This window comes from Schistocerca serialis, chromosome 1 (genome assembly GCF_023864345.2).
Source record: "Schistocerca serialis cubense isolate TAMUIC-IGC-003099 chromosome 1, iqSchSeri2.2, whole genome shotgun sequence".
NCBI classification, from domain to species: domain Eukaryota; kingdom Metazoa; phylum Arthropoda; class Insecta; order Orthoptera; family Acrididae; genus Schistocerca; species Schistocerca serialis.
The window spans coordinates 525,626,578-525,644,757 of record NC_064638.1 but is presented as its reverse complement, the minus strand read 5'-3'; the positions used below and the strand labels follow the sequence as shown (position 1 = coordinate 525,644,757).

General features: G+C 40.4%; 1 protein-coding gene across 1 annotated transcript in view; it reads right to left on the bottom strand.

Moving 5' to 3' along the window:
• LOC126474687 (DDB1- and CUL4-associated factor 1) overlaps nucleotides 1–18,180 on the bottom strand; it is a 245,895-nt gene that overhangs the window by 191,336 nt on the left and 36,379 nt on the right. Inside the window, exons 4-5 of the mRNA XM_050102169.1 lie at nucleotides 15,833–15,973; nucleotides 7,560–7,687 (exon numbers count right to left, since the gene is read on the bottom strand). Coding sequence (XP_049958126.1) covers nucleotides 7,560–7,687; nucleotides 15,833–15,973 — 269 coding nt within the window. The remainder of the gene's footprint in view (nucleotides 1–7,559; nucleotides 7,688–15,832; nucleotides 15,974–18,180) is intronic.

Below are 18,180 nucleotides of genomic sequence, written 5' to 3'. Positions count from 1 at the left end.
CTTCATTTTGTAGCACACATCTTTCTGAAGAGTCTGATACATAAAACATATATATTCGAGGGAAGGTAAGACATGTTATTTGGTCTTACAGCATTATTCCATCGCACGTCTCTTGTATTTTGCTCTGTGAAATTCAAAGATGTAATGTTTTATAATGGAATGGGTCGCATCAAACTATATTCATACCAGTGGAAATTAAAATGTCCTGTGGTGCCTCTCCTGCTCCCAGTCGGCTGGTTTGACATCCTGCTCCTCTTTATTGACATCCTGCTCCTCATTAAAAAAAAAAATCTCAGAACTAATACTGGTTGGGATTATTTGTAATCGGCAGAACAAGAGCTCTTCAGAAAATTTGCAGCCTTTACTGCCTATTAGCTAATAACTTGCTGATTTGTGTGACATAAAATTAAATATAGGATACATAAAACGAGTAAAGACAAGAGACAAGCAAGACAGTAAACATTTCTTCAATCGTTAAGTCCTAGCTTCTTTTCTCTCTAATCATGCCACAGCTTTATATGGCTTACTTTCCTCTGTGGGAAAGAATCTACTACCTCATCAAAGTTCGTCAACGTTTTGCTACATGAAACAACGAAATGTCATTGTCTAATACTAGAAAAGCTGTTAATACAAATTGTACCCAAGACTGGTGTGGTTTCTCGATCTGACTACGTGTATTTTGTCACTGCTATATAAAACGAAATAGGCCTGCCCAATATTGCAGCAGTTGTTACACACACCAAATAAACGAGACTGTTTTGGCACAAATGGTCATTTTTATAACACGACGGAATATAATTCACCAAGTACCAATATCAAATGCCTATTAGGCCTCCTACAAGCAAAACGTTTTTTGTGTTAGGAAATAGTTTCACATTTCATTCATACTCTCTAGCTTCTGAAGAATGAGATCGAAAAGTAGTAGTACTAAATTTTTAAATAAATTTCGAATCGTCATATTCTCCCGTAATTTGTGTGAGTCTCCGTTTCTTCTCCTTCCTTGTTCTAACAAACACTCTTATCACTAATTATGTAACTATTCCTTCCAGTGTCAAAACTTATTATCTGGTTAATTTCGTCACCAGTTTAGTTATCCGGTTGGGTTGGGTTGTTTCGGGGAGAAGACCAGACAGCGAGCTCATCAGTCTCATCGAATTAGGGAAGGACGGGGAAGGAAGTTGGCAGTGCCCTTTCAAAGGAACCATCCCGGCATTTGACTAGAGCGATTTAGGGAAATCACGGAAAACCTAAATTAGGATGGCCGGACGCGGGATTGAACCGTCATCCTCCCGAGTGTGAGTCCAATGTGCTACCCACTGCGCCACCTCGCTCGGTATCCGGTTGGACTTTATTACATGTTTGTACAACACGTTTTCCACGCTACTCCCAGAATAGAACTTTAGCGGCTGCTAGGTGGGGACTGTAAAACTGGCCCTTAGCAGTGTAGCTGTCTGGCCAAAAATTTTCTATCAAAATTTCATTTTCTTGGATACACGGAGGAGGCAATACGCAATCTTTGTTGCCTGTTATTCCTGTTAGTCATTTTTTTCCACTCTGGTAGTCTGAATCAATTGAATTCACTAGTAGTTATAACAATGCTGATCATTTGCAAACCCAGTCAACTACATAAACAGTGACTGGTATTCGTCCGTTCTGCTTTATTCCGCTCAGCTCATATAGACCCGTCCCCATTTGTCTGCAGGAAAGTGTATTTCTAGATGCAACTGGGATTCCCCTGGCAGACATCACGTACACTATGCACACATTCAAAAATCAACTTACGATTCTTTCAGAAATCGACTTAGAATTTGTTCAAAAATGTTCAAAAACTAACAGGGATATGTTCAAAATCATATGAGAAATCGACAGACCAACGTGCTGTGTGCTAGGGGCTATGTGAAACAAGGTCATTTTCCTCAATAATATGAATTTGCCCCCCCCCCCCTCTCCCCCCTGAAACTATCGTCCGGGGCAGATAACCCTGTTTGCCACCGCCCCCTTGTTCCGGGCCTGTTGCGCATAAGTGAATCTGGCAGCTTAGGCGCACCAGTAAAATTTTTCTGGATAGCATCTGGCTGCTTGCTGCTATTGCTTATACAGCTAACTGCCACACTTCTGTAGCCAGAAGCAGGAGAAGGTACTACTCATACGAGAATCAACTGCACATGCGGATAAGCTCGTTCGCAACCACTCAAACGAATCTAATGTAAAGCTGTGGCGTCATGCCCATCGGAGGCAATTTGTTTTTATGAAACATCGCATAGTCTTCCTAAAGCCTTACACATTTTGCTGTTGGCAGATGCTTGTAAGAGTTTGTTGTATTTGGTGAATTTCCTTTGCAACTTAAATTTTATTTCCGTTTCTTTTTCTCTCGTTCGTTTTTTAATGCTGCAGTATTATTCTCCAGTAGCGAGATACAGTAATATTCTTTGTTAAGAGTATTGGTTCTTACCAGTCAAAGTTACAAAAATTTAACTGAAAACTAAAACAATGAAAAATTCCCGGACTTCTAAAAAAATCCCGGGTTTTTCCCGGTTTTCTCCCGGATGAAAAAATTCCCGGGTTTTTCCCAGATCTCCCGGTTGTCCCGGGTTGTATACACCCTGAATAATGAAAATGACGTAGCAAAGTATTATATTTTAAAAATATATGTTTAAACCAATTAACTGTTTATTAATAATAATTTGTCTTTTGTTTCGATTTAAAAATAAAAAGGAATTTCCATTCATTTGATGACATTCGAGCCTGTAACCTTCTACACAACAAGTTTACATGCTAACCGCTATGCTATGCATATGCTGCGTAAAGTAAGTTATTTGTATGACCATGGTGCCCCAGTAACGTCGATGAATTGCAGCCTTCAAAAATTCAGATTTACGTGATATCATGCAAAGCTTATCTAATGTAAGCCGATTTCTGTGAATGGTGAATCAGATCTCGTGCGGAAGAATCCAGTAGTGTTTCGTCAGTGCCATGTTTGAAACATGTGTATTTCAGCAACATAGTTTTTGTGTGTGTGTGTGTGTGTGTGTGTGTGTGTGTGTGTGTGTTCACAGGAAATCTGACATTTTAGTTAATAACTCAGAGAATGAAGAAAGGACACACACAACACTTCGTCTTCTAACATGGGCTGAAACCACCGGTTTTTGGTTATGCTGGTTCTTTTCATCTCTACTTTAGTCTAATAGTTGAAACCACTCAAAATAACTGGTTTCTGAAATGACCGATCATCAATTTTTTTTATTGCTATTACTTCCAGTAATGTATGTAGTTTTCGAACAATTACTGAAAAATTGTAATGCAAACGAAAGAGTAGGAAGGACACACCACAGTGGACACACTGAAGAAGAAGACAGAATGCACCGCAACAACGCCGAAGTCCATAGGCTCCGTGCAGCTCTGCTCTGACAAGTGGGCTACCAAGGTGATCAGGACACACAAGGGCACGGGCTACATTATTCGCAACACGGGGAAGACTCAGCCACGGCCCTCATTGAGCCTGTCAGCACAGCCAACAAGTGAGGAGTGGTGCTGTTACGCAATCACGCATTTCCAAGTGCTTGGCTTCGACACATGCCCACCAGACACCGAGGGACAACCTAAACCCTCACCTGCGCCAAGTCACCACTGACACCGCAGCAGGGGCTCTCACAACTCAAACACCAGCACATGGTGCTGCAGCACTGTCTAGGACTGATCTCTTATGACGAAACTTGGCATGACATGGTATCTGATTGCATGATACCCACTTCTAACTTAACCCATCCTTGCATGACCAACAGCAGTCACAGCAAGACATCCGCTACTGCTCTTACTAGCCGACCTGACTATCGCAGAGTTTCCCCCCCCCCCCCCCCCCCCCCTGGGCGCTTGCCTTGGCACTTTTTTCCCTCTGCCCTTCAAACTGCTACCCTTCGTTCGACTTTCAACCCAATCTATCCAGATGAGCACGCATAAATGGTTAACCTTAACAGCGCAGTACCTCACTTTAGTGAACACTAACCCTAACGCATAGATGGCAGTAGACCTTTTGTGTTGGTCATCATGCTAGTGTGGGTGTGAAGGGGCTCCAGCTCTTTTTTTTTTTTTTTTTTTTTTTGGGGGGGGGGGGGGGGGGGGGGTACACCAATTCTGTTCATGTGTGTGCGTCCTATGTTGTCTCTGTATGCCGAATGAGTGTAATACACAATGTCACAAGCCAGGCAGAGTAGAATGGTGCTGATCAACCAATGCCCAACTGCCTCACCCTGCCAAGCTCTCATGCTGCTCCTACTCATGATGAGGCATGCAACTGCATAATGAATAATTTTATTCAGAATTACTGAAACTGACAGAATATTACTTTGTAATTCCAGGCCATAATGCCAATGCTGAATGGGCATCCTGTTTCATGAATGCCCAATTAACAAAGGAAAGCAATAAATTGCAAATCAACACAATAACAAAGATGTTGAAGTCTGATTGAAATGAAAGTTATTGAACATATCTTCACTTTGTGTGTCAGAAGAATGTACAACTGTTTACTTAGCTTACTGCAGAACTTTTAGCTTATTTTGAGATAAGATTATCTTAGGAAGAAGATAGCAAATTTAGAAGACTGCCAAATTATAAGGACATTTACTGACTGTTTTTTAGGTTGAGCATGGTTAAGGTCAGTCTTGCAAGAAAACTAACTGTAACTGATTACTAATAAAGACTGAAAATACTCAACTGACTATTTCTATTTACAGTAAATAGTCCACCCTTTAGGGCAAAATGTCCGGCCAAATATAACACCGAGTCTGGCTTTTCTGTTTTTAGACCTGGCAACCCTGCGTGTCACACACCAAAACCCTGCGTGTCACACACCAACAGGTACATTACTGTCTCTGCAATGCTGTACTGACTCCTATGTCGTGTGTAGCTTTTAACTGCAGGCACTGGTATTAAAAGAATAGTGTTCGTTAGTTACCCAATTTATATAAGAGTTCAATATTTCCAAGCAATGGGAATTTTATGAACACACATCGTTCACTTTAAACAGTTTTATGTAAAAACCAAATATTTTAGTACTGCTGCTGTCTCAAATTAGTATGCCTATTATGTGTGTTATAATAAAGATCAAACAAATACTGAAAAAGACCGGTTATTCTGAGCTAAAACATTGGTATAAGTTATAATAAGTTGGTTTCTCCCATTCCTACATCAGCTCCAGACAATGGCACAGCGCGATAGTGAATAAACTTCTCCACCTCTTGTAGTAGAGCACTTGTTCATTGGATGTTGCAGCAGGAACAGAGAGAAGTGTTCCAAGAATGCACGCAAACCAAAACATATTTAATATCTTTTTAAGAGCTGTCACTTACTTTCTTTTGATCGATGACGTCACAGTCAGACACATAGTCTGTCATGAGTTATGAGAGCGGTTCACCTGTCACTGTAATTGAAGCCATGCATCAAACCCTATGGTCGTGTAAAATGAACAAGAATTACCGCTAAGCTGTTTATGTCTTTTAGTAACTTGGTAAGATTATAGTTCTCTTCCAGCATCATTCATTGCAACAAAACAATGGGGTCCGAGAGAATGGTCAAGTGGCACAGCATAGGTGGACCGTGCAGGTAATAAAGTTTGAGAAATGTGACCAGAAATTACTTTTAAGGTATATTTATATACACATATTCTGCATAACAGAGCATGCTTTAAGTACACAACAACATGGAACACCTCATTTGGTTTAGTCCTGTGCAAGACTGGTCATCACACCTCAAGACTGGTAATCACACCCCAACCTTCCAGCAACAATTGAAATTGTGACAATTACCTATGAGCATTATGTGATCAGAAGATTGGGCAAGTGAGAAAGTTACAAAGAATGCAGGCATAGCTTAATTACAACTCCACTCCCACAGACGCATAAATCAAGTGAGTATATTCTATTAATGAAAACAATATCAGTTAGTGTCATATGTTATTTTTCGCATCTGACAGTTGTGTTTGCAATTAAAAAAAAAAAAAAAAAAAAACAGAAATCGAATACATGCAGCAGTTCAAGATGGTGTCAATTTCAACAATGGAAATTTTGCAGAGGTGTTGTTATATTCCAGAATGGTATAGAGTATTTTAAGTCGTGCAAAATTTTATTACTGTAAGCATCTTTGTATTACAAGCATGGTTTTTATTATTTCTTCAGTTCTCTTAAACCTGTTTCTCAAGATTAAATGCCATAACACACAATTTCTCTAGTGTCTGCTAAGTGAGAGACTATTAGAGACACAAAGGAAAGGCAGCCACTCACCTTTAGCACACTGATATGTGGCACATATTCACTTATAACAGAACACAGTATTAACTACGTTTTGAAGCCCAGCTCTTCTTCTGGCAGAAAGTACATACATTCACCCACAGAACCACAGACACACAAACGCACACTACTGTGCCCATGGTGGCACTGACTATTAGACAACAGTTGCCTGGGCTGATTGATGTGAATGTGTGTACCTTCTGCCAGAAGAATCACCACAGCTCAAAAGCTAGATAATGCTGTATTCTGTTATGTGTGTGTATGTGCCACACATCAGTCTGCTAAAGGTGAGTGGCTGCCTTTAATTGGTTTTATGTATTGTTCTCTCCAGGAATTTTCGTTAGTAGTAGACAATTTATGGCATCACAGGAACAATAAGTTTCCTCCCATACAAACAAGTAATAAGAAATGCAAGACTGCAGAAAAATAGTGGTGTTCATTGCGTGTGCTGCCTGGAAGCCTTTGTAGTCAATTTCAATTGCAAATTTGTATTCATAAGTCACAATGCCACCAATACACATTCTGTGCAAGGTTGAATCCTCAGGAGCAAAAATCAGTAATTGTAATAATAATATGTTGTCCTTCCTTGCACACCTGTCACTTGCAGTGAACTAACATTAAAAAGGTTCCAAATACTATGCAGTACCCTTTGCAGAGTAAAAATATTTTTTGTGCTATATCACTGGATACAGAATTTTTATTCCAATGAAAACACTGAAGTGCATTGATAGACATCTGTTATACAGTCCCATGGCACTTTAGTGAATTATTTGTTGTTCAACTATGTGCATGCACACCCCCAACAAAAACCCACCTTACATTAAACTTACTGATACTAAGAGGTGCTTGTCATTTCTATTTCACTGTGGACTGCTCCTTGCACACCTTTCTGACCAAATGGAAACTCTCACTACTGGTACTGTAAATATGTGGTAATGGCGGCACAGTTTATGACTGTCATACTCGGTTTCTTTTTATGTGTTAGTGGTATTTAAGCACTGCTGCACTAAACTCTTTTACTTTAGAGACTACACTACCTATTTGTGTGTTCTGTTAATGTTTGAAATAGTTCTCAACTCACCTCTTACATACACCACCATCTAATGACACAAATACTATGTAAATATGTCCATTGACCAAGAGTATCAGGAGCTCGCTCCCACAAAATCAAATAATTTATTTTTCCTTGCAATGGAAGCAGGAAATTCAACACAATTAGTTAAATGAAACTCATAATAAATTAATTTCTCAACACACCTAAAGAAAATTTCTACATACCTGAAGTTTGCTGCAATATCCTGTACTTCCATTGATGAGGCAAGTAAACCTATAGCATAGCTTTGTAATGGTTCTACAGCTTTTTCTGCCCAAGTAAAAAGCCTCAGGATTGTAGCCTCCATTTCAGGCTGAAAGAAAAAGAAGGAACACTTAGCTATCTTAAACTTAGCTATCCTAATCATTGTTTTGCACTCAAAAAAGGCCACTAATTTACATGTCACTAAGGAAAGCAACTGAATCTTAAGGAGACAAAATAAATTTTGTGACTTGCATTTAAACAACAGACTTACATACATTTACAAAGACCTGTTGCAACTGTTGTTCCAACTGTAACATTTATTAAATACAGTCTCTTAATTTCTTACACTACCTGTTTTCTTCCCCCCCCCCCCCCCTCCCCCATAGACCTTGCCGTTGGTGGGGAGGCTTGTGTGGCTCAGTGATGCAGATAGTCGTACTGTAGGTGCAACCACAACAGAGGGGTATCTGTTTAGAGGCCAGACAAACGAATGGTTCCTGAAGAGGGGCAGCAACCTCTTCAGTAGTTGCAGGGGAGACAATGTGGATGATTGACTGATCTGGCCTTGTAACACTAACCAATATGGCCTTTCTGTGCTGGTACTGTGAACGGCTGAAAGCAAGGGGAAACTACGGCCGTAATATTTCCCAAGGGCATGCAGGTTTACTGTATGGATAAATGATGATGGTGTCCTCTTGGGTAAAATATTCCGGAGGTAAAATAGTCTCCCATTTGGATCAACGGGCGGGGACTACTCAAGAGGACGTTGTTATCAGGAGAAAGAAAACTGCTGTTCTACGTATCGGAGTGTGGAATGTCAGATCCCTTAATCAGGCAGGTAGGTTAGAAAATTTAAAAAGTGAAATTGATAGGTTAAAGTTAGATATAGTGGGAATTAGTGTAGTTCGGTGGCAGGAGGAACAAGACTTTTGATCAGGTGAAAACAGGGTTATAAATACAAAATCAAATAGGGGTAATGCAGGAGTAGGTTTAATAATGAATAAAAAAAATAGGAGTTCGGGTACGCTACTACAAACAACATAGTGAATGCATTATTGTGGAGAAGATAGACACGAAGCCCACACCTACGACAGTAGTACAAGCTAGCTCTGCAGATGATGATGAAATTGAAGAAATGTATGATGAGATAAAAGAAATTATTCAGATAGTGAAGGGAGACGAAAATTTAATAGTCATGGATGACTGGAACTCGACAGTAGGAAAAGGAAGAGAAGGAAACGTAGTAGGTGAATATGGACTGGGGATAAGAAATGAAAGAGGAAGCCGCCTGATAGAATTTTGCACAGAGCACAACTTAATCATAGCTAACACTTGGTTCGAGAATCATAAAAGAAGGTTGTATACATGGAAAAAGCCTGGAGATACTGACAGGTTTCACATAGATTATATAATGGTCAGACAGAGATTTACAGAGATTTAGGAACCAGGTTTTAAATTGTAAGACATTTCCAGAGGCAGATGTGGACTCTGCCCACAATCTATTGGTTATGAACTGTAGATTAAAACTGAAGAAACTGCAAAAAAGTGGGAATTTAAGGAGATGGGACCTAGATAAACTGACTAAACCAGAGGTTATACAAAGTTTCAGGGAGAGCATAAGGGAACAATTGACAAGAACGGGGGAAAGAAATACAGTAGAAGAAGAATGGGTAGCTTTGAGGGATGAAGTAGTGAAGGCAGCAGAGGATCAAGTAGGTAAAAAGACGAGAGCTAGTAGAACTCCTTGGATGACAGAAGAAATATTGAATTTAATTGATGAAAGGAGAAAATATAAAAATGCAGTAAATGAAGCAGGCAAAAAGGAATACAAACGTCTCCAAAATGAGATCGACAGGAAGTGCAAAATGGCTAAGCAGGGATGGCTGGAGGACAAATGTAAGGATGTAGAGGCTTATCTCACTAGGGGTAAGATAGATACTGCCCACAGGAAAATTAAAGAGACCTTTGGAGAAAAGAGAACCACTTGTATGAATATCAAGAGCTCAGACGGAAACCCAGTTCTAAGCACAGAAGGGAAAGCAGAAAGGTGGAAGGAGTATATAGAGGGTCTATACAAGGGTGATGTACTTGAGGGCAATGTTATAGAAAGGGAAGAGGATGTAGATGAAGACAAAATGGGAGATATAATACTGCATGAAGAGTTTGATAGAGCACTGAAAGACCTAAGTCGAAACAAGGCCCCGGGAATAGACAACATTCCATTAGAACTACTGACAGCCTTGGGAGAGCCAGTCCTGACAAAACTTTACCATCTGGTGAGCAAAATGTATGAGACAGGTGAAATACCCTCAGCCATCAAGAAGAATATAACAACTCCAATCCCAAAGAAAGCAGGCGTTGACAGATGTGAAAATTACCGTGAGTTTAATAAGTCACAGCTGACCTCAGGGAAGACCAGTTTGGATTTCGTAGAAATATGGGAACACGTGAGGCAATACTGACCCTACGACTTATGTTAGAAGCTAGATTAAGAAAAGGCAAACCTACGTTTCTAACATTTGTAGACTTAGAGAAAGCTTTTGACAATGTTGACTGGAATACTCTCTTTCAAATTCTGAAGGTGTCAAGGGTAAAATACAGGGAGCGAAAGGCTGTTTACAATTTGTACAGAAACCAGATGGCAGTTACAAGAGTCGAGAGACATGAAAGGAAAGCAGTGGTTGGGAAGGGAGTGAGACAGGGTTGTAGCCTCTCCCCGATGTTATTCAATCTGTATATTGAGCAAGCAGTAAAGGAAACAAAAGAAAAATTTGGAGTGAGAAGAAATAAAAACTTTAAGGTTCGCTGATGACATTGTAATTCTGTCAGACACAGCAAAGGACTTGGAAGAGCAGTTGAATGGAATTGACAGTGTCTTGAAAGGAGGATAAGTCAGGTGATACTGAGGGAATTAGATTAGGAAATGAGACACTTAAAGTAGTAAAGGAGTTTTGCTATTTGGGGAGCAAAATAACTGATGATGGTCGAAGTAGAGAGGATATAAAATGTAGACTGGCAATGGCAAGGAAAGCGTTTCTGAAGAAGAGAAATTTGTTAACATTGAGTATAGATTCAAGCGTCAGGAAGTCATTTCTGAAAGTATTTGTACGGAGTGTGGCCATGTATGGAAGTGAAACAGGGACGATAAATAGTTTGGACATGAAGAGAATAGAAGCTTTCGAAATGTGGTGCTACAGAAGATTGCTGAAGATTAGATGCGTAGATCACATAACCAATGATGAGGTATTGAATAGGATTGGGGAGAAGAGGAGTTTGTGGCACAACTTGACTAGAAGAAGGGATCGGTTGATAGGACATGTTCTGAGGCATCAAGGGATCACCAATCTAGTATTGGAGGGCAGTGTGGAGGGTAAAAATCGTAGAGGGAGACCAAGAGATGAATACACTAAGCAGATTCAGAAGGATGTAGGCTGCAGTAGGTACTGGGAGATGAAGAAGCTTGCACAGGATTGAATTGTGTGATGTGTTTTGCAGAGAGAGATTAGGACAAAAAATACTCTGTGGTGGCGCCAGTGTATTCCCTGTCTCTGTCACTGTCCCATACCACCCAGCAATTGTCTACTCCGGTAACTGGCAACCCTCGGGTAATCACCACAGTAGTGTACAGTTTGTGCCTCTGACTCTCCCTAGCACAACTTATATGCTCAGTAAGCTAACACATGTTAACGTAATACATGTGGTGTTTGCATTATGCCCATAATGAACACTGACTGGGCTAAGTATCTTTTACTATACGTAAATCAACATAAAAATCAGCGGTATATGTTCTATGCGCACTCCAGTGTGCACATATGGACATAAGTTGCAAAATAACGCTATTGGCTGGAGTGTCACGTGGTACACCACTATGCATTGTTCCACCACCAATCTTCTGATATGCACACCACTGTAAGAGTCAGACCCAATGCTGAGCAGTATATTGCATATGTTAGATCTTAAACAGCAATCATATACAATTACAAAGTAACCTGCTTACCTTCTTACCTTCAAACCTTAAAAATTTCATGAGTGGTTCAGAATAGCAGCACAACATTTTAAGAATTGATAGTGCACACTGAGAATAGTCTTTTACTACTAAGGTATTTACACTGCTACAGATTTTTTAATGGCACTATATATATTTCTTAAACATAACTCAATAGCCCTTGGAAATAAAGATGATTTACATGATATTTTCACAGTTTGCAGTGGCATTTATCGTGAAAAGAAGGGAGAGTGTGGGGCCATGTACATCTGGAAGCGAAGAATAACAATTCAGTGCCTCTTCTACCTCATTAATCAATGCATTAACTTATGTATTGACCTAAGGCAATGCAGAAGGCATAGTTTGAGGAGTAACGTATCACTTTGAAAAAAATGATGTGGCTGTCTCTCCAATCGAAGAAGAATGGTCATGACCTTGAGTAAGCATTCACATTACTTCAGTAAATAAGTGATTGTTTTGGGCCACATATTGTGTGGTAAATTTAGTTTCTTTTGTGCCTGTCATGAGAGTGAACGTGGACACAGCTTATCTGCAAGGCAGGAGCTGTGGGCATCTGGGTTCCTGCAATGGGAGACACCTGCTCATCAGGACAGTTATTCAACGAAATGCCGTTCCTCCTTGGACATTAGCTGCACATCACGTAACCTCACCATGCAAGATAATGGTCATGAGTCTGACTTGTCAGACTCATGGAAGACAGAGCTAAATGACAAAGGTGTATATGTATTGTGAGCTTTGTTAAAGCTTTGCTATAGTAATATCCAACATGAAATGTAATAACAGAGGTAAAATTCATGCACGATAAAGAAGCAGCATGTGAATTTATTACGTAGTGAATGGTGTGAGATTTCCAGATGGTACTGACTTCACATCTTTGAGAATAGAGTCCGCTGCCTCAAGGTACAGCAACATGGTTCAGTCAAACAGATAATAGAGATGGTGACCACAAAATCTTGTAGCCTACATAGTCCATCCCCACACGATGTTTGAACAACAGTAGGTGCACTAAATTCTATGTTCTGAAGAAAAAGCGATCATTACTGCCTTAACTGCACAGGAAGTGTTGAAAATGTGACACAATATTTAAAAGGGGGGGGGGAATATGTCTGCTTCGAGTCACAGAGACACTATTCAATATTATAATCCAGCAGTTGGTTCTTCTCCTGATGATAACGATGTGTTGTATCAGTCAGGCATGACTATTTAGCTGCACTAGTCTGAGTCCCTCCATATAGCCCTGTTCCTGCCTCAGATGGTTTTTCCTTATTTTCACAGTTGAATAACTCAGCAGGGAGGATTGCAATTTAATAAGGATAAAAACTTCTAAAAGTGTAAGGTTAATAAAATAACCCAAATGTCAGAGGAAAGTTTAATCTACATCTACATCTATACTCCGCGAGCCACCTTACGGTGTGTGGCGGAGGGTACTTATTGTACCACTATCTGATCCCCCCTTCCCTGTTCCATTCACGAATTGTGCGTGGGAAGAACGACTGCTTGTAAGTCTCTGTATTTGCTCTAATTTCTCGGATCTTTTCGTTGTGATCATTACGCGAGATATATGTGGGCGGTAGTAATATGTTGCCCATCTCTTCCCGGAATGTGCTCTCTCGTAATTTCGATAATAAACCACTCCGTATTGCGTAACGCCTTTCTTGAAGTGTCCGCCACTGGAGCTTGTTCAGCATCTCCGTAATGCTCTCGCGCTGACTAAATGTCCCCATGACGAATCGCGCTGCTTTTCGCTGGATCATGTCTATCTCTTCTATTAATCCAACCTGGTAAGGGTCCCATACTGATGAGCAATACTCAAGAATCGGACGAACAAGCGTTTTGTAAGCTACTTCTTTCGTCGATGAGTCACATTTTCTTAGAATTCTTCCTATGAATCTCAACCTGGCGCCTGCTTTTCCCACTATTTGTTTTATGTGATCATTCCACTTCAGATCGCTCCGGATAGTAACTCCTAAGTATTTTACGGTCGTTACCGCTTCCAATGATTTACCACCTATGGCATAATCGTACTGGAATGGATTTCTGCCCCTATGTATGCGCATTATATTACATTTATCTACGTTTAGGGAAAGCTGCCAGCTGTCGCACCATGCATTAATCCTCTGCAGGTCCTCCTGGAGTACGTACGAGTCTTCTGATGTTGCTACTTTCTTGTAGACAATCGTGTCATCTGCAAATAGCCTCACGGAGCTACCGATGTTGTCAACTAAGTCATTTATGTATATTGTAAACAATAAAGGTCCTATCACGCTTCCCTGCGGTACTCCCGAAATTACCTCTACATCTGCAGATTTTGAACCGTTAAGAATGACATGTTGTGTTCTTTCTTCTAGGAAATCCTGAATCCAATCACAAACCTGGTCCGATATTCCGTAAGCTCGAATTTTTTTCACTAAACGGGGAATACGGCATCAATCTGCTCGCCAGTGTCTATGGCACTGTGAATTTCTTGGGCAAATAGGGCGAGCTGAGTTTCACATGATCTCTGTTTGCGGAATCCATGTTGGTTATGATGAAGGAGATTTGTATTATCTAAGAACGTCATAATACGAGAACACAAAACATGTTCCATTATTCTACAACAGATTGACGTAAGCGAAATAGGCCTATAATTATTCGCATCTGATTTATGACCCTTCTTGAAAATGGGAACGACCTGCGCTTTCTTCCAGTCGCTAGGTACTTTACGTTCTTCCAGCGATCTACGATAAATTGCTGATAGAAAGGGGGCAAGTTCTTTAGCATAATCACTGTAGAATCTTAAGGGTATCTCGTCTGGTCCGGATGCTTTTCCGCTACTAAGTGATAGCAGTTGTTTTTCAATTCCGATATCGTTTATTTCAATATTTTCCATTTTGGCGTCCGTGCGACGGCTGAAGTCAGGGACCGTGTTACGATTTTCCGCAGTGAAACAGTTTCGGAACACTGAATTCAGTATTTCTGCCTTTCTTCGGTCGTCCTCTGTTTCGGTGCCATCGTGGTCAACGAGTGACTGAATAGGGGATTTAGATCCGCTTACCGATTTTACATATGACCAAAACTTTTTAGGGTTCTTGTTTAGATTGTTTGCCAATGTTTTATGTTCGAATTCGTTGAATGCTTCTCTCATTGCTCTCTTTACGCTCTTTTTCGCTTCGTTCAGCTTTTCCTTATCAGCTATGATTCGACTACTCTTAAACCTATGGTGAAGCTTTCTTTGTTTCCGTAGTACCTTTCGTACATGATTGTTATACCACGGTGGATCTTTCCCCTCGCTTTGGACCTTAGTCGGTACGAACTTATCTAAGGCGTACTGGACGATGTTTCTGAATTTTTTCCATTTTTGTTCCACATCCTCTTCCTCAGAAATGAACGTTTGATGGTGGTCACTCAGATATTCTGCGATTTGTGCCCTATCACTCTTGTTAAGCAAATATATTTTCCTTCCTTTCTTGGCATTTCTTATTACACTTGTAGTCATTGATGCAACCACTGACTTATGATCACTGGTACCCTCTTCTACATTCACGCCTCTTCTACATTCACGGAGTCGAAAAGTTCCGGTCTATTTGTTGCTATGAGGTCTAAAACGTTAGCTTCACGAGTTGGTTCTCTAACTATCTGCTCGAAGTAATTCTCGGACAAGGCAGTCAGGATAATGTCACAAGAGTCTCTGTCCCTGGCTCCAGTTCTGATTGTGTGACTATCCCATTCTATACCTGGTAGATTGAAGTCTCCCCCTATTACAATAGTATGATCACGAAACTTCTTCACGACGTTCTGCAGGTTCTCTCTGAGGCGCTCAACTACTACGGTTGCTGATGCAGGTGGTCTATAGAAGCATCCGACTATCATATCTGACCCACCTTTTATACTTAACTTAACCCAGATTATTTCACATTCGCATTCGCTAATAACTTCACTGGATATTATTGAATTCTTTACTGCTATAAATACTCCTCCACCATTGGCGTTTATCCTATCCTTGCGGTATATATTCCATTCTGTGTCTAGGATTTCGTTACTGTTCACTTCCGGTTTTAACCAACTTTCCGTTCCTAATACTATATGCGCACTATTTCCTTCAATAAGAGATACTAATTCAGGAACCTTGCCCTGGATTAATAAGAAAAAAATAACAAGTACATAAATTTAAAAAGAGAGAGAGAGAATGCTATATGAGAAGCAGACATGAAGAAAGCAATACTAAATTCTATGCAATAATAGCTACTCAAGCTATTTGTTCATTCTTACCAGCTGAAATACAACAGCAGTGTCCAGGCCAGGCATAATGTCCAACATTAGCCGGCATGCTGCAATATTGAGTTTCCTTGAATCTTTCGATGAGTTTGGCATTCGTGGGTAATAATTATCACGTAAATAGTCATTCACCAACTGAAAAAGTTCATTAATAAATAAATCACAGGGATAGATGACACAACAGTTGCTATAACAACTTTGATATTATTTCTAATTAAAGACTAACAACTGGAAGCTAAACCAAATGAAAGGCACTTTAAGTTCAGGCTGGGATTTGACTGCAATTTCTCCTGAATAGGTATTCGGTGTCCAGATCCTTTCTACCAAACTTAGAGATCACTGTAATCAACTTACACCAAACCACCTAGCTTGGTTGTTGGCACCTACTCCATAGAGTTCATATTTTCAAAGAATACTAATGCATATGTCGCTGAGAATGAGACATTTATTCTGAATGTTAAATGTTTCTGAAAACAAATGGGCATTTTCCCTATTTTCCTCCTATTTCCCAGAAACTGGGAAACATGGTCCCACCTGCCCCATTCTGCACCTTTAAATGCATTATGGAAGGATGTGGACACAGTGTTTCTTTTAAAATTTGTAATATGTGGTTCTCCAGTTTTTTCTAATCAGCATTTATTTTTTGCTATTTTGGAATTAGATGGTATATACTACATTTTTGGCATGTTTGTTTATTTTGACTCATTCCGCCACTTCTAACTTAAAACGTTCTTTCAGGACGTTCACTATTACTCAGTTCCCCATCTTACAGTGTCTACAATTTTACTACTAAGATAAAAGTTGATCTGACTTGGTTCCTACATCGTTACAATCATTCTAATGAGTTACTTGTTTTGTAAAAAGAACCACCTTTTCCTGCTGCCACTTAATTTATTTATCTTAGATGCCACCAGGTCAGAATGCAAAATTGTGCTTATATATCAGTAATAAAGTGGTAGTGCAACCTCCAGACCAGATAAGAGGAAACACAGATCAGCAAATCGTAAGTACAGGGCTATTACAAATGATTGAAGCGATTTCAAAAATTCACAGTAGCTACATTCATTGACATATGGTCACGACACACTACAGATACGTAGAAAAACTCATAAAGTTTTGTTCGGCTGAAGCTGCACTTCAGGTTTCTGCCGCCAGAGCACTCGAGAGCGCAGTGAGACAAAATGGCGACAGGAGCCGAGAAAGTGTATGTCGTGCTTGAAATGCACTCACATCAGTCAGTCATAACAGTGCAACGACACTTCAGGACGGAGTTCAACAAAGATCCACCAACTGCTAACTCCATTCGGTGATGGTATGCGCAGTTTGAAGCTTCTGGATGCCTCTGTAAGGGGAAATCAACGGGTCAGCCTGCAGTGAGCGAAGAAACGGTTGAACGCGTGCGGGCAAGTTTCACACGTAGCCTGCGGAAGTCAACGAATAAAGCAAGCAGGGAGCTAAACATACCACAGCCGACGGTTTGGAAAATCTTACGGAAAAGGCTAAAGCAGAAGCCTTACCGTTTACAATTGCTGCAAGCCCTGACACCCGATGACAAAGTCAAACGCTTTGAATTTTCGGCGCGGTTGCAACAGCTCATGGAAGAGGATGCATTCAGTGCGAAACTTGTTTTCAGTGATGAAGCAACATTTTTTCTTAATGGTGAAGTGAACAGACACAATGTGCGAATCTGGGCGGTAGAGAATCCTCACGCATTCATGCAGCAAATTCCCAATTCACCAAAAGTTAACGTGTTTTCTGCAATCTCACAGTTTAAAGTTTACGGCCCCTTTTTCTTGCGCGAAAAAAATGTTCCAGGACACCTGTATCTGGACATGCTGGAAAATTGGCTAATGCCACAACTGGAGACCGACAGCGCCGACTTCATCTTTCAACAGGATGGTGCTCCACCGCACTTCCATCATGATGTTCGGCATTTCTTAAACAGGAGATTGGAAAACCGATGGCGGTCATGGTGGAGATCATGATCAGCAATTCATGTCAAGGCCTCCACGCTCTCCCGACTTAACCCCATGCGATTTCTTTCTGTGGGGTTATGTGAAAGATTCAGTGTTTAAACCTCCTCTACCAAGAAACGTGCCAGAACTGCAAGCTTGCATCAACGATGCTTTCGAACTCATTGATGGGGACATGCTGCGCCGAGTGTGGGAGGAACTTGATTATCGGCTTGATGTCTGCCGAATCACTAATGGTGCACATATTGAACATTTGTGAATGCCTCAAAAAAACTTTTTGAGTTTTTATACATGTGTGCAAAGCATTGTGAAAATATCTCAAATAATAAAGTTATTGTAGAGCTGTGAAATCGCTTCAGCCATTTGTAA